At 45.4% G+C, this 25,474-nt stretch overlaps 1 protein-coding gene across 2 annotated transcripts; it reads left to right on the plus strand.

Annotated features, from left to right (window-relative positions):
* Nucleotides 1–11: 11 nt before the first annotated feature.
* On the plus strand, nt 12–25,388 carry LOC108022471 (uncharacterized). Of its 2 annotated transcripts, XR_006367694.2 has the most exons (12): nt 12–687; nt 8,860–9,241; nt 18,603–18,673; nt 18,926–19,023; nt 19,339–20,756; nt 20,823–21,227; nt 21,427–21,999; nt 22,056–22,272; nt 22,503–22,723; nt 22,781–22,950; nt 23,149–23,474; nt 24,016–24,161. XR_006367694.2 is itself a non-coding variant. In XM_017091421.3 (11 exons), the coding sequence occupies exons 2-11, from the start codon at nt 9,049–9,051 to the stop codon at nt 24,655–24,657; spliced, it is 4,008 nt and encodes a 1,335-aa protein (XP_016946910.2). In that variant the 5' UTR covers nt 12–687; nt 8,860–9,048; the 3' UTR covers nt 24,658–25,388. The 2 variants fall into 2 exon arrangements, 1 of the variants encoding a protein (XP_016946910.2); XM_017091421.3 differs by lacking the exon at nt 23,149–23,474 and having other exon boundaries at nt 24,016–25,388.
* Nucleotides 25,389–25,474: the final 86 nt, after the last annotated feature.

Raw genomic sequence — 25,474 nt, forward strand, 5'->3', positions numbered from 1 at the left:
TCCGATCTTCAGTTTCGATCGAGACGCACTTGAGTGCGGACGTGTGGTGCGCTTGGGCTTGCGATTTCCGATTTCCTGCTGAGCTCTGCGGTGTCGTCGCATACTTCGTGCCTTCCGGAGCGTGGATCCCCTGGATTTTTGCGGTCGTTGTGCAAGTGCTCGGCAGTCACGTACAGCCGTTGCAACAAGAGTACGAAAGTATCGAAACTGACGAACCAAAAGCCGCCAGAAGCAACCAAATCAATGTGGCAAATAGTGTACTTTCGATGCGCGCTCGTTGATTGATTAACACATCACCTCCCACACTCATACCCATAGGTACTGCAGTACTTATTGCTCAGTACCCGCTTCCCTGTGGGTGCAATCCGCTGGAATCGAAAACTTCGCGGTGTGCATCGTCAGCGGAGAACGTTAAAAACAACAAAAGCGAGTTAAGAGTGCCGCGGTTGCATTGTTTTGACTTTGATCGTGTGTCGTGCGCTCCGCAATCCGCAATCCGTCAGCCGCCCCTCGCCCCATCGACGGAGCGCGTGCGTGCTGTAACTCTTGATTAGCCCCGGTCGGTCCTGGATTCGGATTGGGATTGGAACCAAGATTGGGATCTTCCAGTGCGCCTGCATTTTTCCTAGCTTGCCGCCGCCCACATCCAGCTCTGGCATTCGCCATTGCAGCTCGTTCTGTCTTCAGGTAAGCCAGGTCTTCCTTTGGGAACCATAAGTAAATGCATTTTCTAAAAATATAAAATATATAAGAAATGTTAAGTACAATACTAGGTATCCACTTTGGGGATTTTATGTTCACAAAACAGATTGTCTTTAAAAACTAATGTACGATCTTCATAAGGAAGTGTAAATGGAGTCTATCATTACTAATATATTATTATTCCAGTGTCTTTAGTATTGCATGGTTAGCATAATCCTTGTCCATTCATAGATATACGAAGAACATCAGACAATGGGGCTTAATTATATCCCTAACCCAAATCGACTTTATAGTTTACTATTATTACTAATGATTATCATTATTATAATCTAGAATACAATGCGTGTAACCCACATAGCAGACTTTCAGATTTTAAAATTGTTAAAAAATCAAAATGTATATATTACAAAACTACAGTATTTTCTTGGCGTGTAACTTCGCCTTGGGCTCGTTACCATGTCCACATATATATTTAGGACGTGCAGGAAGACCAAGCCGAAGAAGCAGCAGGAATGCCCGCTGAATTGGCAATGCAAACGGGCACTCGGCTTTGGAATTCCCTGCACATGCCGCAGCGGAAGATGGAAAAAAGTGAAATTCGCCCCGAAACCTTTGTAATTATAGACACTCGCCATACGAGCCGGTTCGATACGCACACACAGTGCAGTGCCAGGCATAATTTATTGCATATTAGCGCTTGGCAGCTGACAGCTGCTTTTGGGATTGTTCTCCGGAGATCGATGTGGGATGGGGCCGCCAGAATCGAGGCGAAGCCGAGGCAGGTGGGATGAGATCACCTCTAAAACCGAGCCCAGGCGAATCGGCCAAGAATGGCCGAAACCCCAAACACTAACTCCAAAATCGCGTATGCGCTCTGTAAGTCCATTAATCACAGGCGAATAAAAAGACATGTCGAACTCGCTGTGAGTCACCTGTATTCTGGGTCTCCTCTTGGCTTTCATTAGTCCACCTTATCCAGCAGGGGAATCTAATTAATTCTCCTTTGTTTTCATCACCCCGATAACTGTTTGTCTCCATTCCATTCGAGCCGCTTAGGCTAATGGCTGACCCTCTAAGCCAATCAGTCGGAGAGCTAGGTGTAGGTAGGTGGTGCAGGGAAAAAATCTGTGGACTCGCTTCTCTATTTTTTTAAATATTTAATCTTTAGTCTAAATTCCAACAACTTTATGCAAAGCATAACGATATGTTCCTGAAATGATCCCCTCAAAATCTATAAATACAACGTTCCCTTTTTAATAGAACTTATCCAAAACGATAACTTTATTCAGAATTATTGTAATAGATGATTACCATTTTGGTGCAATGATTTTTAATTTTAGAATTGTTTTCAGTTTCCAAATTAAGATAGGTTTTCTTATTTATTATAACTTATAATATTGAGTGCTTTTAAAGACTTAAAATGCTCCAACCATATTATTATTAATTGTGGAGATTACATTATAGTCTTATTTCAAAAGGGGACAAACTCTATCCACAGGCTATAACCTTTCCGACCAATTTGGTACACCCCAGAGTGATCTCCCCTCATCTGTGATGTATTATTTCTCGGTGTACCATCGATTTGACCAGCACAGTGCCGCGTCACGCCAAGATCGGACCGTGGAGAAACAGAAGCCTAGGCAGAAGTGACCTTGAGGGTAAAACTCCCGCGACTCGCGGCTCTCTTAGTCACGCCCGGAATGCAGCCGAGCAGCATTGGCAGCTGCAAAGGCCAAAACCGGATGGCATCCACATCCACATCCACCAGCATCTAGCGTCTAACGCCTAATGGCCAACACAGGCACACGGGTCTGTGTGCGCGATTGGGGCAGGCTTTTTCTGCCCACACCACGCAGGTTCTCTTATTTCGGGGGCATTATAAAAGTATTTAATGCCACTCACATAAAGCTCTATTATTAACATACTTACCCGCGGCGAATTCCAGCGCCCAATAAACAAAAACACGCCAATAAGCCCCGAAAAATAACAGCTTAAAACAAAAAGCCACCAAAACACAGAAGAAAAAAGTGAGAATGCGCGAGGGCAAACGAAACCAGAATCAGAATCTCGGGACGGGTTTGTCTAATGGTCGTTGCGGGGGGCGGGGGAGGTGTGGGGTCCACTTGGCTAACAAACTGGTTGGTAACACACACTCGGCTCAGGTGGGGGGACCTTGGAGCGCATCTTGACTCTTCAGGAGTAATTCGAGCTGTCAAAGTCGGACGAAAAGCAATTTGTAATCTGTGCACTTGCTCGCAGCCAAGACGAACCCGCACATTTCGGCCACGCAATATATGCCAGATTTTATGGCGAATATTTCGCATTCGTTGGCCAAATTGAATCTAAAATTGTTTTTATCGCTGCCCCGCGTCGAGATGCTGCGCGTTCGTTGCCTAAGTCTTTTGTATTGGGCCCAAATGGATTGGCATTTCGGCCGCGTGCGCTTCAATGCCGCGGATATTTGTAAGCGGCCCGTGTAAATGGCCATAATCGCACTTCGGATTACGCAAAAGAGCGTAGCAATTCACTTTGCAATGCGTAAGGCGTCCGCCGACTGACCTTAGATGTTTATCGAATTCGCTGGGCATTTGCTTTGGCAAAAATAGAAAAAAACTTGGCCAGCACGCCCCAAATGACACACAAACGCCTCTGCCAAAACCTTTTTTCTGCGAAAGTTATTCTCCCGATTTGCTGACAAAAGAGGGCTAAAAAGCATTTGCCGTTAACGACTTTGGCGCAAATATTTTCAAAGATTTTACACGGGTATTTATGTGAAGCCCGACAGGTTTCTGCAACTCATTAATAAATTAGCAGGTGGATGCGACTGCGATTGTGATGGTGAGCCGGGAATGTCATTGCGATCGCTGACGCCAATCGCCGAGATGATTTGGCACAAAAGAGGGTCGGCAGGGGAGCAGGGAGAGTATCCCACAAATGATTTAATGTTTATAAATACGATTTACGCCTCGATCTGATCGGTTTTATGGCCATCGTTGAGTCGTGAATGTACTTTAGCCACTGCGAAAAAGGCCTGACGATTGATCTAATCGTTTCAATGATATTTAACTATCCCTAAAAATCAAAATATATATATTCTTCTTATGAGGCGACATTAAAAACTACTTGGGGCACAATATAATACAATAAATATTTTAAAATCAATCACTAGTAAATATTTAAAATATACAAATTATCCCTTTAAAATTGAATATTTTTATATAATAACAATAAAATGACTTAATTTATCCATTGATTTTTAGTACTCTTAAATACAAATTATTTTCATGCGATTGTGAGCAAGTATAACACACAATATATACCTTAAAAAATTCCAATTTTATTTAAATAGTAAGATCTGTATTACCTGAATTGTTTATACAAGATTTTAGTAATTTACGTATTAAGTAAAGGGGCAAGCAAAAGCTATCATAACAAAGCTGTCAGTGGTTTTCCTGCTCCCCCGGCCTTCTAATGCCAGAGGCCCACTCAGCCGAAACGGCCATCATTTAATCTCGCTGCCTGGCCGTATGAAATGCGATCTTATAGGCAAAGTTTACTTCAAGTACTTGGGCTGGCTCTCGCCGGCCTGGAGATCAAGTTTAACGGCCATAAAGCGACTGCAAATAAACGCTTGTTTGCTGTTTGCTCGCTTGTCTGCCGCCAGTTAACCCTTGGATTCACCCTGACCCCGTGGGTGACCCTCCGCGGCGGAACCCGTGTAGCTCGTTCTTGTGAAAGTCGAAGAAATCAAGAGCCGAACAGCGAATTAATTTAATTTCGGAAATGCTGATGCCGAAAGCGAAAGACCCTCCGGAGACAAACTGGCTGCACCAGTTCGACGGGATTACACGGTTCCACTATGCTAATCAACGGAAATTATACGGTCTGTATATATGTCACTAAATCGGAAATGTGTGGGATATACTATATAGCATTTATAAAAGCCAAAAATGGAATCATTTGTCAGCCCAGTGATGGCTTAATCTTCATAATTGATAGAAAACCATCGAAAATGACCGATGTGTTTGCACTTTTGCCTTTCCTTCAGTTGCATTCCGAGGCATCCGAGTCGAAATCGAAGGTGAAATAGACAACAAACACAAATCAATGAAAAACTTGGACTAGGCAGAGGCAACTTTCACTGCGAACCGAAGATGTCATCGTAGCTCTGATAAAAAAACCAGCCAATGGAATTGATTAACGAGCATTAGCACTTTGGATGGCCGAAAGCTATTAATATAGTCTGAAAAGTATGGTGAATGAATTAAGGAATGGAAAATAGCTCCGCCTATTAATATTATATGTAAGCAACATATTTTTCTCTGTGCACCCGAGTAATTATAATGAGCCAACCTGGCACACATGTTTGTCAATCACATATTATCGACGAGCGACTCCCCGGCCAAGTTCGGTGGCGGATTCGTGGTGCGTGACATTAAAGTTGAGAAATTTCGCGCAAATAGAAATCCAAACACGAAATGTTTAAGGCAAACAGCATAAAAGCAGCCCCAGCACTCGCATAACCGTCATGACGAGCTGATTTTCGCACCGCACAGCAGCCGCAAGATCTGTTTGGCTCTTGGCTGTATGCTGTTGGCTCGAATCGAGTAGCCAGTCTCATGGACCGTTAAGAGCCGCTGGCCAAAATACACATATCACCCATACGCCGGGTGGTGCGAACAGTTCGTCAAAAGCCGCGATTAGAAAGTCAGTCGGCTGCGCCAGCTTGCTAATCATTTTCTGGACAATTTCCTCTTTTATTGGGCCATAACTCTTGCAAAAATTTCAATGAACCTTAGTAATGTGACCTCGCAGCACTGGCACTATATTTTCGATTTTTTATTTATTTCATTTTATAATATTTATACCTAGCTACTTTTCATTCATCAAATATTTCCAGTATTTTTATTTTTCTAAGCCCCTAAAAGCAAAAGGCAGAAAAGCAAAGGATAAAATTTCTTATACCATAAAGATATGAATTGTAATAAAATATACGAGTATTGTTGAAGATCTCTAAAATTCTAAAAAATAAGTGAATTATAAAAAACAAAACCAAATAGCTATATATCTAAACCTCTATAAAATATAAAATTTGACTTTATATGAAGCTATGTTATGCTTTTAAATTCTAGAAAAATATTTTGAGAATCTTTTAGAGTTATTGGAAATTTAAAAATAATATTTGCTGAAATCCCCGAGGGTTCTTGACAAGATGTTAGCAAACTACCCAACCTTTGTTTGTGCCTGCTGATCCCAACGAATCTCTGTGATCTGTCTTCCTTGTTGGCCTCTCCCCCAGCCGCTAAGTGGTTACACAACCGCCATTGGCAAATGGCCAACACGCTCTCATTTAAAATCAATTTCGGCTCTTTTACTTAACCATTTTGTACTTATCTAGCCGAATTGCGGGCTGCCATGTTATTCTCTAATTTGGCTGGCCGAAAGTGGAGCGTTCGCGAGGTATTTTGGTCAAGAGTGTGCCGCAGATCGGGCTCCAGCTTCGAATTTCGGGGCTTTGGGAGCGGCCAGAGGCGCTACACTTGCCGCCCCGGAGTCCTCGTCTTGGCCGGGTCCGATAGCATCGATCTATCGGCGATCCATTAATAGTTGACTGTATTTTGTTTTGGGGCCAGTAACCGGTTGGCGGAGCCCAAACAGCAGCCGACTCAGTCACAGATACAAAGAGGGAGCTACAGATACAGATACAGATACAAGTGCTGGCGTATTTTGAAAATCGTATCTGAGGCCCAACATGAATGAGCTTTTCGAGTATTTCGTAACCAGTTGGACTGCATTTTTTCCCCTCGCTGTCGCCGTGAATCGAACATGAGTAGCGTGGCCAAATGTTTGTGTCCGCAGCCACAGTTGGCCATAATCGACGTGTCGTAGGAGCCGAGTCAAGTGTTCTTTTCGTTCGAATCGCGTCGAGTTGCGCTGAGTGGAGGACTTCAGTTTAATGGCGTGTGAATTGCATTCGAATCCGCTTCGCTCTTGGAATTCGCTCCACGTCCGAGTCAAGTTCGTTAATTACATCTCGGTTCTAATTAGTGGAAATGCAAAGCACTCGAGAGGCAATTCAATTAAAGTAATTGCTCGCCTCACCTGAGCCTCTTAAGTCAGCTTTACTTCCACTCCAGGCCCAAACGGTTTTCCCTCAGCCAGTTGGGTAACGAAGCTCGGTTTTGGCCAACTCATGACAGCCCGACCAGCCAGTTGACTTGGCATCACGCAGGCCCCCTCCGAGGAATGGAGTTTCCCACTTTTCCTGGCGGTTGCGTCTCCAGCTGGGCGCCATTAGTTTGCTTTTGCCCCAAATGTGGGATTGGATTGCACAAAAAGCAGATCACTTTCAACTTGGTTACAATTACAGCTTTTAGAAATGAGGGCTTACAATTTCTAGAGTTTATGATGTGAAAAAGTATTAATGATTACTTTAATAATAAGTACCTTTAAGAGGGCCTAAGACGTTTTCTGAATAGCATGCTAAAGTTATTATTGGCATCTGTTAAGGGAAAGTTAACTTGAAGGTTAGTGGTTTACAATACCAAATCGTTTTCCCAATTAGAAGTTAATTTTAAAAACGACTGATCTTTAAAGTTTATTGCTAATCGATATGGTTAGAATTTCTCAATGTCTCGTTAAGATTCTAGATCTATTTGTCCGATAAAAATAACACAAAGTTACATTTTTCTGAATAGTAAATTTGTTTTCTTAATGTAATTTTGTTGTAATATGGTAACTTAGGGACAAAAGTTAACATGACATTGAGAAAACGGCTCTTGTATAGGTAAATCAGTTGGATTTTTCATAGTTCTTACCGAACAGCACCGGGTTATTTTGATTTAAAGATTTTGTAAGTAGTCTGCCTTAAAACAGTATGAAATAGAGATCCCTTTCAAGGGTAGACCCATGTTAATCACCAGACATTAGTCAAAAAAGAGTTATGTGCGCAATCCAATACCCAATTAAAAGTGCGACCCATAGTTCTAGCCCAGTTGCTCCAGTTACCCGCTTAACGCCACTCCATTTGCTCGTGTGGCTCGTCTTAATCAACATTTTTTACATGCTGCTCGATTTTGTTTTGCTTGGCGACTTCAATGTCAGGCCGATGTGGTCGTCAGTCACAGTCGATGTTGCTGATGTCGTTACCATTGTTGCCTGCTCTCAATGCCAGACAGTTGTTGGCCAGGCCAGGCCAGCCGAGTTGGTCTAGAGTCGGGGCCAGTAATCAAAACCAAGCGAGGCGGTCACCCAGAGCGTCAGCTGCCGCCTCGGAAGTCGCTGCCGCACCGTTATGGCTTATAAAAATGTTTTGTATCTGGCACTTATATATAGATACATTTCTGGGGGTCTGGCATTGGACGTCGGACAATGAGTCGGTGATTACTGGCTGCCCGCTGCTGGCTTGAGATGTCACTGGGAAAAGTGGAGCAGAGCCGTTCCCATTCGCCCCAAATCGCGGAGATTTTCGCCAATCGGCCGGGCTCCAAAAACCAACTAACACCAATTGTCGTCGATTTATCTCGGGGCAAGACAACAGAGATTTCATGCTGCATGCAATTTGCTTGTCAAAACTGTGGCACCGTTTTCGATGGCCAACGAATTGGCCACTTTTTACGCCCATTTCAACGCCATTTGTTGTCGTTAGGCCAGAGGTAGAAATGAAACCCAGAGCAGGTAGCTTGGGGCCCCTGACTTATGTCGTTTCATTAGACAAGCTTTTTTGGCGGTCCAAAGTATCTCATAGTTTGGAGCTCGGCTCTTTGGGGGCAGCTGCTCGGCTGTCATTGGCTTTGATTGGTTTGTTGAACGCGGCAAGGCCTTCGATTTCACTCGGCTGCGAAGGCGGCGCATGTGTAGATACATGGTAATTCGATCGAGCATTGAACCGCACTTCGGGAGGATCGCCCCGCAGTATCTGCCTGTCACACTGCAAATCTGCGAAAAATAAAAGAGAAACGTGTATGTGCCCATCTTTCGACACTTTTGGCAAAAAGAAACTCTAATGGTCTGTGGGAAATTTCCTTGTCATTGTCTGGCCAAGGCAGTAAATCATTATCACAGCTTCAGTTAGCTAGCACCCGGTCTCCCGAGTGCAATTATGCAATTCTCGGCCAATAAATATATTGGTGTAATTCATGCTTCTCCCTCTTTCAGAGCCAACCACTCGCCGGCTGAGATGTGCGTCCAATTGGTGGCAACATTAATTATATAACTACCAAACGCCGTCAAAATCCCCGCTGAAATCAATTGCACAAAAGAAGAGAAAGACTCGCCAAGCGGTGCTAATGCGAAAGGAAACTCCCCGACAATCGCCAGAAATTGCAAAGAAATAAATTATACAAAATGTCTATAAATACAAGACATTCGCCGTTCGGGCTCGGCGGCGCCCTGCTGCTGCTCGCCGCCTGGTGCCTCTGCCACCTGGCACACTTCGGCTCGGAGGCGCATGTGGCCCTCACCTACCCACCTGCCCGCAAGTACGACCTGGACTTTCTGGACAACGCGCGGACGAAGGCGCCGTGTGGCATGCCCAAAGGTGAGTGTTCTTTGTTGGGAGGGTGACCTGGATTTTGGATGCCCAAAGTGATCGGGAAATACACATATAAATATTAATAGAACAGTAGCTTTAGCAACCAATCTTATAGTAGAAATTCCAACTATGTGTGGCAAAAACACACAATGATAAATTCTTATATTTAATAATAATAGTTCTCAACTCTTTATGGCTGTTATAGTGTTTACTTCAAATCATATGCCAAGATTTTAAAGATAACTTGAGAGGTGTTAAGGGTCTGAAACATGTGATACAAATATTTGTTTTATTCATAAATTCAACAATCCAAAATGTTTTTCAAAGCCAGTCACAATTGGTATCAATTAGTAAGAAATATTGAGGAACTTTATAGAGCTGTTTTGCAGTTTATTAAAGGAAGTGCAAACAAAGTTTCTTATTTGTTATATTCTCTTAATTAGGTTAGCAGTATCAAAACGAATTTATCTTTACTTATCCCCCCGAAAATGCATTTCCCCGCCTTAATTCGTGGGAAACACAGAAGCAGCTGCTCAATCAGGAGCACTCATTGGCCCAGCTCCACTGAAAATGCATGTCGCAACTGCCAATTGTTGGCCAACTCCGGTGGGTTTACTCAGCTCGTCTGCCAGGCACGCTTTGATTATAATATTATGGCTTATTACGCCTGGTTATGCGCGCTTTGTTTGCCTACTGTAATTGGTCAAGCACGTTCAATTCACACAAACATCGGGGGTACAGTGCGTTTCATAAGCCCAGATGAGAGTTGCGAGATGAGCAGGAAGTGCTGGGCAGCATCCTAGTGAATAAAATATTTTTTATAAGGTCTAAAAATGAGGGGGAATTTTTAACAACCTGAAGATTATATACCCTATAAAAATTATATCAAATGACCAACACATTTTGGTTTGATTCTATGGAAGAAATAACCACAAGAGTCAGAAGTTGTTGACCCACAAATGTAAATAAATAAGTTAAATCAAAAAGCCACCATATCTCATGCCTCGCAGCCTTGAATCTGTGGAAATATCGGCTTGTGGCGTGCAAGCGCGGCTGCTAATGACTTACACCTGTGAAACGCACTGCACGCCGTTCGAATGTATTCATAATTCAGAGACGTGCATTTTGCAGCTGAAACTTTTGCTTTTGCACTCGCTTACATAATACCATATGCATATGCTTATGCTCCGCTGTTATTGTTATGCTTATATGTGTTATATGTGCGGCGGCTTGCTCAATGCTACTCTTGTTATTGTTGTTGCTGTTGGCCCACTGCAAAGTGTTACCAATTAATTTGCATATCGCGAGCGAGAGCAGCAGCTCGACCGCCATTCACTTGCTCGCAGGTGAGTGGAGATCCACGGCAAGAAATTGGGTCATTCGAAAAATTATGAGCATTTCGATTATGATATCCGCTGGATGGGCTGGCTGGCTGGCTGTCTTGGGGCGCCGGTAAAATGCACTTTCGAAAATGAATTAAAATAACACCTCTCGAGTTTTGACATTTGACGGCGCTCGCTTCAAGAGGGGCTAAGGGCTTTTCGGTCTTTGTGGGATGGTCTACGCCGTCGACAGTGTTTGCATATCAATTATTGACAGCCGACAATTGCCTTGAGATGCTTGGTAATTGGCAATTGGCAACTGGCAACTGGCAACTGGCAAGAGGCACACGTGTGCCGCATCGAAATGCCAAATCAATTTCCATGGATATGTCCATGGAGTACGTACCTACAAATCGGGCATGCCCATACCTATATCGATTGTACAACCCGTCGAGCGACATTTTTGTGCGCAGCACTTTTGCCCATATTTTTATTTTCGTTTTCAATTTCGCTTGCAGTTTCATTTCGCTTTGTTTACCCGGCTGTTGCTGTTTTTTCCGTTTCTTAATTATATACACTCGCGCACATTGCGTATACGCAACGTGCGCCACGGTGGCACGTTTAACCCATTTTGGGGCATGACAACTTTTGCCGCTGCAGCCTGCCAAACGCGTCTCGAGTTGGCCAAAAGCCGCTCCGAGCCACGGCAACTGCGACTGGCTCTGCGGCCCACTGGCTGCCTTGATGATGATGTATGCACCGACACCGACGAGAGCCAGGCGGAATGCCACATGCTGCACGCTGCAAGTGAAAACTTTCACTTGTGCCTTGCATTACGCCACCAGAAGTCGCCGGGGGCAGAGCGTCGCGACTGGCGAGTGGAGTGTTAGAGCAGAGGCCAAATATTACGAAAGTGTTAGCTACTCTATGGAGTGGTATATCCATGGTCGTAGCTAGAATAATTATGAATGCTAGGTATCAAATTATACTATTTCCTGGTTAAGAATACATGGAGGAAGGGAGGGTACGAAATTATAAAATAAATTCTGAGAGCTTAATAAAAGAAAATAAAGATTAGGTTTCCTAAAATATATTAAAGTTCCTTTCCATTGGCATTCAAGGCTAAAATAAAGTTTTTATTTCAATATATATTTTAAAAGGAATACTGTTTCTAATAGAAGGAGAAATATTTTACTTGAACATGATATTACTAGTCAAAAAATATTCACCAAAAAAGTAATCTTAACAAGTAGATACTTTTTCTAATGAATAATAATGGTCTAACTATTTATTTTTTTCGTATTTGATGCATTAATTTCAAGTAAAACTAAATTTTAAAGTCTTAATTTGCCTTGTTTATTTATTATTATTTTTTATAATCTACAGATGCCGTGATATACAAAATGAATATATAATATAATAATTTAATATATAACCCTTAATATATACACTTTGTCAATGATTTACATCTTCGTCAATGATTCATCTGCAGATCAATCGTTGTTTACAGATGTATCTGTTTCTGTATCTGTATCTCTATCTGACAGTGACAGCCAAATGGGGCTGAGGTGGTTTTTGTTTCTTAGCCGCTCTGATGCTGCTGCCCTTTCTATCATCTGGCAACTGGCTCAGTGGGCCGCAAAACGCAAAACGCAGGCAGTGGAAATGGGCTTCGAGGCACTGTCGATTCGCTGACTGACTGCTGACCTCTGCAGCATCTTGCCTCTTGCATCTTGTTTGCATTGTGCTTACCTCTCAACAAATCCGTCTCAATTTGTTCGTGTTTGACACTCTTTTCCACGGCCTTTGTCTCAGTGCTGCCACACGATTTGTTTTGATTTGGCTCCGTGGCCGTTGTTTCCATGTTGTTTTTATGGCCACAAAAAGGCGACATGGCTCGTAATTGCCGCCTGGCGTGCTGAGCACTCTGGAATGGAGGTCAAGTTGTGGTCGCCTCTTGTGTCACATGTCGGCAGATGGAGATGGAGATGGAGTTGCAGATGAACATCGCTTGGGCAATCCAATGGGGTTGACAAAACATCGGTTTCGATAATTGGAAGGGCAATCAGCTCAATGCAAATGTCAATTAGTCGGCCGCAATTGCATCGACCGACTTGGGCAGCATTCAAAAAGCGATGTTTGAGATTTATTATCGCTGAGAACACTAAAAACCATTTATCACACAAAAAAATGTGTTTTAGGAATTTATGTTTCCACTACTTACTAATATTAGAGTGACTGTGATGTAATTTCTGGAGTACCCTTACTTAAAAATTCTCTCTCTAGTGTTAATTTCATTTGCAAAAATTGCATTTTTTTAACTTCCTTTCTTTGAAAATACTCTCAAACCTAGGAAGAGGACAAAAGCAATAGGATGAGAGCGAGACAAGACTCATTGATTATCAAATCTTGTAACTATTTTTATCAGTGCCCTGGAAACTGCCTGAAATGTCTGAAACTCATATTTCAGACTAAAGCCACCTTTCTTGGTATTACTAAATCCTGCAGCGAAATGTCGCATTGTCAGCCGCTTGGAATAGCAATGAGAGCGCCTGGTTTAAATGGCATTTAAGCTGTCTACACGGACCCCGCTACGTATACGTAATATTGGCGGGGAATGCATAAGTAGCCAGCACCACAGGCACTTGCACCGCACAGAACCAGCACACGTATCTATCGAACTGCATTGCATCTGCATCTCAGTCCATTCGTATCCATAAATACCAGCCGGCAAGTGGAGTGAACTGGAGGGCAAAGTGTGGAGCAGTGGCTCGGCTTGCATTGCATTAGATTGGCTGGGTTCGGTTCGGTCGGTGGCCCCTGAGGGGCTGGTCGAGACAACGTCACGAGCAATTAACTAAAGCGAAACTCCTTGACCACAACAGCAGTAGCTACACCGCGGGAGTGCAAATAGCACACTGAGAAAAACACTGAGCACTTTTACTTCGCATTTTCCAATTTTTAATAACTTGCATTCTTCAAGGCCCACCCTTTGCGCTTCGATTTTGTTTAAAAGTAAAACCCAAAGGACCTCAAATTATGAGTTATTCAATTGCTTTTGAATGCTGAGCCTAATCTGAAAAATAATGCCAACGTGGATGAATCACAGAAAGTCATACACAATTTCCATAACAGCTGAACGAAAAACAGTGTCACTGCTTTAGAAACTTCGGCTGTCCAAGTTACCATCCTGTGTTGCTCACAAAAAAGTGTGTCAAAAGTAAAGGAACTAACTAACTAGGGCCTTAGTTATATAAATTAATTTAATACAGCAGAGCGTTGCGTAGGTGAGGATAATTCAAAATCAATTCACCATGACGCAGATGAAAGGGCTTATAAGTAGAGGAACCCCAGCGATAACGTATTTTAGAAGCAAAAATGCTCAAAGCAGCTGTTATACTTTGCCTAGTCGTACTGCCCCGGTCGGCAGTACCAGAGATAATTACTGCTGAGTGTGAGTGGGCTGGCGGAAGACCTGTGCTCTATTCAGTGCCTTGGCTGGCAGTGGTTCGACACAAAGATAGCATCATATGCAACGGAGCTATTTTGAACACCAACTACATTCTGACTGGCTCGAACTGCATCGGAGACGGGGCACCATCTGATCTGAAGGTGGAGGTGGACTATAGCAAGGACTACCATGACTATATACGTCCTAAATACATTGAGGGAGTTTGCCAAGTAATAGTCCATCCCCAGTCCAGCAGAACTAATCTGGGCAGCAGTCTGGCCTTGTTGAAGCTCTGCAAGCCACTGAACTTCTCGAAGAAGGTTAAGGAAATCGGGATTATCAACAAGCAGCCCAAAATTGAGGCTATGGGGTTCATCTCTGGAATTGGAGCCCATAACGCGGATGCACATTGCAATCCCGCGACTGAGAGAGTACAACTTGTACAACTCTACGATCTAAGGGCGTGCACCGCTGAGCGAAAGATCTCCGCCCCATCCATCAGCATTACGGATCATAACATGTGCACTCAGAAGAACCGGACATTATGTTCCTTCTACTCGGGCGCTCCCCTGGTCATAAAAGGCAAGTTGGCTGGCATTATGGTGTTTGGCGACTGTTCCAAGGAGCCCGATGTCTCCGTCAATGTGTTCCGCCACATAGACTGGATACAGGCCAATATAAAGCAGAAATAGGCAAAGGTTAGAAAGACTTTGCATGTACTTCTGAAAAATAAAGTATATCACATGCATGTCACATGACATGTTAACTACCATTTTTTCGTCAGGTTGGTATAACGTGTTTTAATAAATCCATCCAGTAAGTGGAAAATTAGGATTTCTCAAGAGATACCCAACTATCTGGAAGTATCTGTCATAGATAGCTCTTTGAAATGATGTAATCTGTAACTGTAGATGCATGCTGATGTGTTTCTAAAAGGTATCCTAAAAATCTTTGCAATCGTATGATTTTCTAAGGTTAAAATTCCTCAAACATGGACGTCATATTTTTCGTGCTTCAAAGGCACCAAGGCACGGCAAGCACCGAGAGCTGCAACTACGTTGGCCACTTGGTCAGGTTAATTTGCTGCAGTGGCGGCGGCGTCGAACGGTGGCAGCCAGTGTAGGGTTGCCAAAGCGAAATGAATTTTATGGCACGTTACCTATGCCGCTCCGCCCGCTGCCTCCCCTTACTGGCCCCCCTTTCCGCCTCCGCCCCTGTTTTTGGCGGCAAGAAATGCTGAAATTTATTGCCCTCCGCGGCGCATGCGCAACGCTTCGTTAGGCGAGGCAGAAATGCTGCCTGGAAGTGTATTTGTCAACCTCTCGCAGTGCACCCTGTACAGTGGTCTCTGTGTGGCGGAAGTCTTTGTTTACGGCTACGTGAGAGGCGTCGACCATATTGGGCTGTCGGTTTTTGTATTTTCTTCTTGTTTTTTGCCCGCATGCAATTAGAATGCATGCAAGCGAACATTCCTCCATCGGCAACAGCAAATTGCCCTGGGGAGGATGATGTAATGCCGCCCATTATGAAAGTGCTTGCCAGGTTCTCCTCCACCCATGTGCAGAGATCCACAGAACTACTCTTCCTCAGGTATTTGTAGTGGTTAAGATTCAGACAGAGGATGGGGCGCCTAGGATAGGTGCTTCTTTTGAAAAATCTCTGAGTTCAGGGGCTGAAAAAAGTAAGAATATACTAACTTTCGAGTTTAGTTTATGAAACTATTTAAGTCCTTTATATCCGCACATAATTTTCTAGCTTTTTAAAATATACTGCTGCAATGAGGTTATAATTCCCAACTGGTTTTGGCTCCGCATGGAGGCTTCCCATCTAATTGCTAAGTAAACGATATTATCGATAAAGTTAAGCACTTTTTATTTACCAGGTAAATTAATATTATTGACTCAATCAATGAAAATTAAGTTTTTGTAACATGACTTTAGGGCTTAGTTCTGGTGGATGTATCAAAAGAAAATGTTAGGTATGACGAAGTTTCTGCAGTATCCTTATAAAGTAAACTTCTAATGTCCATTCCTTAGATGAGTTATATGCAATGCGAACCAGTAGACAAGGAATTCAGTGCTTTCGAATATTGTCATTTGAAGTCAGTAAACGTATCAGCTTTAAACTGTTGATGAGCTCTTAGAAACTTAAATACATTTTTTAAAATACCTCCATCAATAGCCGAGTTCAATCAGAACTAAGCCCAAAAGCCCTCCCCCTCGATCAATGGAATTCAGTTTATGATCAAATTAGCCGAGTTTCCAATCAATTATAAACCGATTTCACGCGCATCTCCGCCGGAGATGAGGCGGCGGGGCAGCCAAGGTGACCCCGACCGACTGTCGATTTGAATCCAGCGGGACGGACTTTCGAAATGGCCAGTCGTCGCCGGCGAGTTCAAGCGCAACCGGCACACAGACGCCGAGCTTTGAACAGCCTCCAAAAATAAAATGCAAAGGTGAACAACTTTCGCGGGCCCCATGCTCATGGGAATTATGACGGAGTAGAGGCAAAACACGAAAAGGCGTACGAAGTATTAACCAGACAAGTTCGACCGATCGGCCCGGGCCATGGGAAACCCACAAAAAATGTGGAAAAAATCACCGAAAAGTACAGTGAAAACACCTGCTAATTTGGTGCCTGGATTCAGATGCGATTCAGACTCGGATACGGGTACGGGTACAGGTTTACCGCCCCTTTTCGGGCATAATTTGTTCGTTGTTTCGATTTATTAATGGGAACACTTGATTTATCCGCCGATAGTCGCTTAACCCATTTCTCGATCTGGTTTGGCGGCTTTCCGTTTCGAGTCAAAACAAAGCGAAATCTCGTTAAACCATGGGGAGCTGCACTGAGGAGAACCAGAATATTTAAACATATTTTAGAAAATATATATGTATTGCTATATTTTTTAAAACGTATTTCAATAAAGGTTCAAAATATTTAATTTTATGAAATTAAGTGTACTTTAAATCTTTCATTAAATAGTTCCATACTTGTTTTAAGGGAATGTAAATTATTTAAAGTAAATATTAAATCTGTGAGTAACCTTCGTTTCTATCAGTGTACGCGTGTGTGTGGTCTGCTCTGCGTCAGGTGCAATCAAATGTCAAGAATGCACTGATCCGCATTCGATTCAAACTGATTTGCGTTTCCCAGTGGCCCAGAAAGGCAGGCAGGGAAGCCCATTTGATTTCCAGCTGAGTGGAGCTGATTTTCCTCTATTGATTGCGCAATAGAAATCAAGAGTTTTACCGCCAAGAACGAGCATCCAGTGACCCACAAATGGCATTACCCGGTTCTCATGGAAACCCAAAGATCTTTGGAATACCCTGAAGACCAGGCTCCAAAGATGCGGTGTATCTTACGGATACTCCTTGGTTTTTGTTACGGGGTACGTTGCTTCGAATGCCAGCTTGTCACCATATTGGGATGGCCAACTGGCAGCTGCGCGACCATTGAACCGAATGATTCAAGTGGCTGGCCAGTGGTTTTTATGTTCCCAGCTTCAATGACTTCGGCTAACTCTGCTGCGCGATCTCGTGCTTCCTTATTGGCCAAGGCAAGACAGACGAGGGGACCTCGCGAAAGTGACACTCCTCCTTTCGCTTTCGGAGATCCAACATCGCTATAAACGTTTAATGGCCTCAATTAGCGACTCGTTCGCCGTGTATTGGCTGCCAAACGATGTGCGAGCTGGCCATTGATAGCTCCTCTTGTCCATCTGGACACGGTGAAAAAGCGATGGTACTTAGACTTTGATCAACTTTTAGAAAATTCAATATATATAGGTATTCTCTATGTAGTGTTGGAAATATGTAGTTTCTCTATGTAGCATCATAACTTGTTTTACAACATTTTAAATGTAGTGTTGAAAATATGTAATTTCCCCATGATGCATCATAACTTGTTTTACAACACTTCAAAGTTATGGTCACCCAGAGAAAATAAGGTCCACAGCCTGACGGCATTTGAAATGTAGTGTTGGAAATATTTGATTTCTCTAAGATGCATCATTATTTGTTTTACAACACTTTACAATTATGGTTAGGAATTTAATAGGAATCTTTTATATGTTTTAAATAATGCTTAAAAGCAAAAGTCGCTCCCTTATCAAAGCACGTTCTTCTATTGACAGTGTCTTAAGTCAAAATACAATCTTTAATACACATTTACTGAGGGAAGACGAACTATTAGTGATTTTTGCTAGTGCAGCTGCACCGGCATCCCTGTCCCTCCATTCAGGTTGCCACTTTTCCACAGCTGGTCAGTGGAATTCAGCGAAGATTACCGCATGATTATGCAACCGACGAGTATGAAATTCGTCTGGGCAGGTTCACCAAGACGTTGGGGCTGGGTCTCTGCACATTTAGATGAATGTCTATAGCTGTCATGCGCAATTTGCCGAGGGGGAGTTGGGCATCTGCAGGTGCACTCGATGCCACTCAATGCAGAACCAGTCCAACTCCAGACGGGGGAAACTGGATTTAATTATGTGCATGTGACTCGGTGTGGGCAAGTAAATAGATGCGCCTGTCACATGTAATCACCGGCCCACTGATCACGCTCTGATTTTCTGATTTCCTAATTCCAGGCTCCATCCGCACGTCGCTGCTCTCCGGCACGCAGTTCAACGTCACCTGGCATTTGGCCTTTGCGCACAAGGTAAGAGGAGCTTCAAGAGATCCATTGCAATGGGAGCATATCCGCCCCTTCAAGAGGGGCGTTCTTATCGCCCGGGGCTAATTAGCCGAGAATCCATTCTCGAGCGATTGCCTCACATGCACGCAGTCAAAGTCAAGCCCTGCGACTGGGATTCCCATGTCTCTGGCTTGGCTGCACGACATCGTCGCATCACAAGTTCTCAGTCATTGTTTTGGCATAGCCCGAGCATAATCCTAACCGCAACTTTTCCAGGGCGGCTTTCGGTTGCAACTATTGGATGCCCTCGATCGACCCGTTTTGGACCTGACGCCCCATGTGAATAGCTCGGAGTTTGTGAGCACTGGTGTCACGTGAGTTTTAAAATCCAAATCGAGTCTGGATGAAGGGTTAAACTTTGTAAAATCGTTAAATGAATAATAATAATTTTATTAAAGCCGCGAATTTTTAAGATAAGTATTATAAAACCCGCGTATTCTTCAGATTCTATCCTCTATTAACAAAGTTATTTAAGAAACCGCAAGTTCTTCAGAAAACCAAAAATAAAATTAAAATTATTATTACGACTAAAATGTTTTATGTTAATAATTATTCTATTTGGCAAAGTTATTCCTTCGTAGGGTTTGTAATATTTTTGCATCTGTTTTAAACACCTATCTCTCTTCTAGGGCCCAGTCCTACCAGGTGAAGATCCCGAACGACTTCGAGTGCTTCAACTGCACCCTCAGGCTGCTCCGCCAGGCGGATGAGTGGTCCAACAGCTACCGCTTCTGGTCCTGCGCCGACGTGGACATCAAGCAGCGCAAGGACTTCAAGGAGACCTGTTCCGGAAACGGCAAGTACTTCCCCTCGCGGTGCAAGTGCGACAAGAACTTCTACGGCCCGCAGTGCCAGTACAAGGACGAGTGCTCCGCGGACTCCGACTGCGGAGTGCAGGGCAAGTGCGTGGACCTGGGAGGCAGCTCGCTGCCCCGGCAGCAGTGCTACTGCAACTTTGGCTGGTTCGGCATCGGATGCAACAAGCGGTCGCCCTACAAGAGCACCAGCCTCGACCTCTCCTCGTACTCGAAGAAGGAGCTGTCGCCCGACTACCACGTCTACTGGAGGCTTCTCGAGGAGCAGAAGGAGATCGAGATGGTTCTGAGGGTCAACAGCACTTCCTGGGTGGGACTCGGCTGGAGGCCGCGTGGCATGACGCCGGAGTGCAAGAACTTCCCGCTGATAAGGGACATTGGCGATCTGACCACAACGCTGGAGGCCTCTGCACCGGAACCGGAACCCAAGAGCGAGCCGGAACCCAAGAGCGAGCCGGAACCCAAGAGCGAGCCGGAACCCAAGAGCGAGCCGGAGCCCAAGAGCGAGCCGGAACCCAAGAGCGAGCCGGAGCCCAAGAGCGAACCGGAACCGTCTAGTGAACCGGAACCTAAGAGCGAACCGGAGCCCAGTAGCGAGCCTGAGCCCAAGAGCGAGCCAGAGCCTACTAGCGCACCGGAACCCAAGAGTGAGCCGGAACCAAGGAGCGAACCGGAACCTAAAAGCGAGCCTGAACCTAAGCGATTAGCCGAGCTTAGAGCAGCACCAGTACCTACGAGTGAGCCGGAACCAAAGAGCGAACCAGAACCGTCTAGCGAACCGGAACCTAAGAGCGAGCCGGAGCCGACTAGCGAACCTGAGCCCAAGAGCGAACCAGAGCCTACTAGCGCACCGGAACCCAAGAGTGAGCCGGAACCAAAGAGCGAACCGGAGCCCAAAAGTGAGCCGGAACCCAAGAGTGAACCGGAACCCAAGAGCGAGCCAGAACCCCCTAGTAAGCCGGAACCCTCCAGCGCACCGGAACCCATGAGCGAGCCGGATCCGACTAGCGAACCGGAACCCAAGAGTGAGCCGGAACCTAAGAGTGAACCGGAGCCCAAGAGTGAGCCGGAGCCAAAGAGTGAACCGGAACCCAAGAGTGAACCGGAAGCGCAGGGCGCGAAATCCAAAAGAGTTGCTGGAGACTTTGCCCAAAAGCAGGGCGTCACCTCCGTATCCACCAGTGTTTCCTATCGCGTCAGCACCAAGGCAGATCGTCAGCGCCGTGAGGCAGGTGAGGTCGAAATTCTCAATGGCATCCCCCTAAATATTTATCCAATTCCCGTTTGTTCTTCCACAGAGTCACCTAAATACCGACTAAATCCCTACACACCACGTCATGACTTCAACGGAATGGACTGCACGGACATCGTGATCGGAGCAGCTCGGGGACTGGCCAGCAGGGTGGGTGACTACTACAGCCGAGATCGCTCCACGCCGCGCATCGACGAATTCTGGGGCGGCAAGTCAAACCTGGCTTTGGGCACGGGCTTCGAGGAGAACGGCGTGACCACGATCATCTTCCGCAAGAAACTGGTGGCCAACGAGCCCACCGACCACACCCTCGACGATGCCCTCACCCATGTCATTTGGGCCAAGGGACAGGAGCCAGAGTCCGCAGCAGTCAAGAACTTCTATCTGCCGGACGAGATCAAATACCACGGCGGCCAAATGCAACGAGGCGTCACTCAGATCAATTTCTTTGGTGAGTATTTCCTACCTCATGGTCCCTATACATAGGTGGAACTTGCTTTCAATGAAAACTTTTATTGGTTATCGAGTGGAAATATTCCTATAATATGGCGAAATATTGCCAAATGGTTCTAGTTAAGTCTTAAATATCTTCCGAAACAGTGATCAGCATAATTCTGCAACTCTCTTTTCCCACTATCCTGATTTAATAGAAAAGGAAAAGTCCGCTACCAGCACGGACCGTAATGACCTGGGCACCAATGTGCTGGACAACGATTGCTTTGGCCACTGGAAGTATCCGTCCAACTGCTCTCCCCAGGAGCACACCTGCGAGTACTACGCCAGCTGGGAGACGGTCGGAAAGGGCGACGAGATGCGTTGGCACATCGAGACGTCGAACACGCAGACCTGGACGGGAATTGGCTTCAGCGATGACCAGAGGATGTCCCAGACGGACGCCATCATTGGCTGGGTGGACAGCCGCAGCGGCAGACCCTTCCTCATGGACACCTGGGTGCTGGGCTATGCCCCGCCGAAGCTGGACGATCGCCAGGACATCTACAACGCCTCCGGCCGCATCGAGAAGGGAGTGACCATTCTGGAGTTCAACCGCAAGCGGGTCAGCAATGACGAACAGGATCTGTCCTTCACCGACGACCACTGCCTCTACCTGTTCTTCCCCGTTCTCGGAGGCGCCTTCAATGTGGTCAACAAGAAGATCCGCAAGCACGAGCAGGTTCCTCCAATCTCTTCGCAACGTGTCTGCATCAAGTCCTGCGGCAAGGGTAAAAGACTCTCAGAATTCCAAAGAAAGCTTTGCTTATTTTATATTTGCTCACAGAACTCGAGTCCGTTTTTGTGGGCACCAGCACCCCGGCTCCCAGCCGTCTGGTCTACGCTGTGGCCGTGAAGTTGATGAACCTGGGCGAATCCTATGAGGCACCAAAACCGGGAACAGTAGAGTTCAACAACCTGGCGGCTACTATTTCGGATTCATTCAATGGCATCCTAAGTCCGCTGACTGGTTACTACAAAACCGAGATTCTTGGATTTGAAAAGTAAGTGGACAGAAATAGTGCGGGGTGAAAAATATAATGGATTGGAGAATGTGAAACTACAGCTGCACTTCTTAACCCATATCTTGAGTTGTATGAAACGGCTTTAGAATTTGGTTACCTCTAACAATTCGTTAAATTCTCTAATAATCTAGAAATATTTATTCCAAAAAATAGTTTCAATTTAACTTAAGTTTCTATACACATTGCTGAAAAATATGAGTTATTTCCAGGGAGGGCAGCACCATGGTGGCCAAGGTTCAGACCATGTTCGACAAGGCGGATGTGGAGAAGAAGCACGACCTGGAAACCAACGAGGTGGACAAAACCAGCGAGGCAGCTGCTCAGAAGAACGCCGACAAGATCCGAGCGGCCCTGAAGGACCAGATAGCCACAGGTCGAGTGGGTTCCCTGACGGTGGATCCCCAGTACCTGGACTTTGAGGCTTTGGAATGTAGGACACTGTAATATTTTGCATTCTTGGGATAATCTGTATTCTTCCCTCTTTCAGACAAGAGCACCTCCGAGCCCAATGCCAAGGAGACTCTACTGTCGTTCTTCGATCTCTCCGAGACCCGCTTGTACATCGTGCTGGGCCTGATTGCAGCCTTGGTCCTCATCGCCTTGATCCAGGCATTCTGCACCATTTGGAAGTCCTCCCGAAAGAGCAAGAACACCAAGGTAGGTGCAGAGATTGCCACCCGATGTTTGGGTCAGCATAAGCTCAGCCGACACAGATAGGCGGATACTATTCTTTATGATATGGAAAGTGTTGTTTTCTCTGAGATACTACAACGTTACATCACAGCTCTGTGTCAGCGGAGCTTCCTCCACTCCTCTCTTATTAATCTTTCCCCATTGTACCCGTGTCGTTCAAAGCTGGTTTACGTAATTCCCGAAGAGTGGCGCATGTACCAACAGCGACAGCACCAGCGCTACTATCAGCCCTCTAGCGATCTATAAGCCCGGACTCTACAAGTCCAGATCAGATCAGATCAGATCAGATATACTCTAGAGCGTAGACAATCCCACTGCCCGATCCACCTGAAACCGAACCATCTGCTACAACTGCCTTAAGCGCTCTTACGATCAATCCAAATACCGAACCCATCTTATAGTTAGTTTAAGTACCGGAAGCCCTTGACTGTGTACTGTATCTGCATCTGCGTAGGTGCCGCGTTTATCAAAATTCTATCACTGAATGGGTAACTCAAACTCTATATTTTCTGTTGTGGTATCTGTTGTGTATTAACCCTGTCACCTAACCCAAAAGTGCAAAAGCAAAACTCACTCTGGACGGTAACCTCTGATCTACTTTCTCTCCCCTCCTTTCTCTGCCTGTCTCCTAATCTCTTTCTGTGCTTCCAGTTCGCTCTAATAATCCACATCCATTCGCCTTTCATGTAATCTGTGTGCGGGCTCTCCTGGCCAGTCAGCATTTGATATGTGCTACGCAAGACCCCGACAATAGTGGAACCCCTCCTACTCAATCCTGTATTATACCTCTGTCAGTTTTTCCATCCGACTTTTAACATGACCTTTGTATATGGCCAAGGCCTTCTGGCTTCCTTAGACTTTTAGATTCGGCTCAAACGCAGGCACAAGGCACATTTGCAGAACAGTAAAGTACAGAACTCAGTAGATTATAATCCTAAAGTAATGGTCCACCCAACCCACTCCAAATGCTGACTGGCTGAGCCCACGAGCCTTCCGCTTAATCATGCTAAAATCTCCTTGTGCTTCCAGGAGAAACTCATCAAGAACTCGCCCTGGAAGGAGTTCGCCTCGAACACCAACTACGCCTTCGATCCCTACGGCGAGACGGAGGAGAAGAACATCAGCAGCAGCACGGCGGGCAAGGAGAAGGCCCGCCACCGCCACCAGTCGACCACGAGCAGCCAGCAGACGACGCTGCCGATGTCCCACTCCCCGACCAGCAAGTCCCAGATGTACTACGAGAGCCCCAATGGCCAGGGCAAGAGCGGAACCAACGGACGCGCCACGCAGGAGAGCAGCGTGGGCGGAGCCAACGGAGGCGGAGCCCCCTACTCCCGCAGCTCCTATGCGGAGCGAGCCTACTCGCTGCCCCGGCAGGCGCACCACTACCAGCAGAGCCCGGCCAGCATGCAGCCCTCGGGCTACTACACCCACGACAGGCGGGCCGCTCGCCAGGGCAGCCGGGACAGGGAGCGAGAGCGGGAGCGCGAGGAGGAGCGTCGCCATCGCCAGGACCGCGACCGGGACTCCGGCTACGATCGGTCGCGAGACGATCCGCGGCAGAACGGCGGATCCGACACGCCGGACTTCTACTTCATGCCCTCGCAGCGCAAGTACTCCGGGGAGGTGGTGCGCGTCTACGTGGACTACAACAAGGATCCGAAGCACTAGGCTCAAAGCACATCCGTCTATTTAACGCTCGTTTTAAGTCCTATCATTCTGTACTCCGTCCCTCCGTTCCAATCCGTTCTTAGGGACCACAGAGGAAAAGCCTTGGCTTGGGGTCAATCTGGTATTCGCGGCTTTAAAGGGTCAATTACCGTAACTAAAAAAAAACTTGAACTGTTTCCCTTTTATGGATCTGTAGGTTAAACTCACATAACATTGCGAGCAATTTGAATTCAGGTTAAACTTTAACCGTACATTGAGAAATAGGCTCTTAAAGTGCTATTTTCGATAACACCTAAACGGGTTCTTCCAGCTTTGAATACACCTTAATTTAACGTTTCAAAAAAGAAAATACCCCATTGACCCCGACCTAAGGTTGACCTGTGCCCCTTCGTTTCCCCGAGCTCTCCCTAGTTTCGATTTTGCCATAACGCAGTCTCGCTGCATCGGCGTTCCAGGTGCGCAAGCTTTACCACAAAACGCACAATGCATGATTCCACAACTTAGTGAATTGTAAATATTTTGAATAGACTAGAGCTCTTGCAACAAGAAACAGAACAAAGCCACACACAAATCACGCAAAATTATGAAGCAAACTCTGCGCCTAGGTACGTGCATTCAGAATGTTTTCGCATTGTCTTATCTTAAATGTGCAAAAAATCATAGTCACTGTATTTAATCAAATTAAAATACGCAATAAGTACATATAAATAAAGTTAAGTACATTAAAAACACGCTGTCTGGTTTTTGCTAGTATGATGGGCGACTGGAACTGTGATTAAATGCTTTGTCTTTCCGCAAACACACAACATTTTTATTA

Source organism: Drosophila biarmipes, chromosome 2R (genome assembly GCF_025231255.1).
Source record: "Drosophila biarmipes strain raj3 chromosome 2R, RU_DBia_V1.1, whole genome shotgun sequence".
In the NCBI taxonomy this organism is placed as follows: domain Eukaryota; kingdom Metazoa; phylum Arthropoda; class Insecta; order Diptera; family Drosophilidae; genus Drosophila; species Drosophila biarmipes.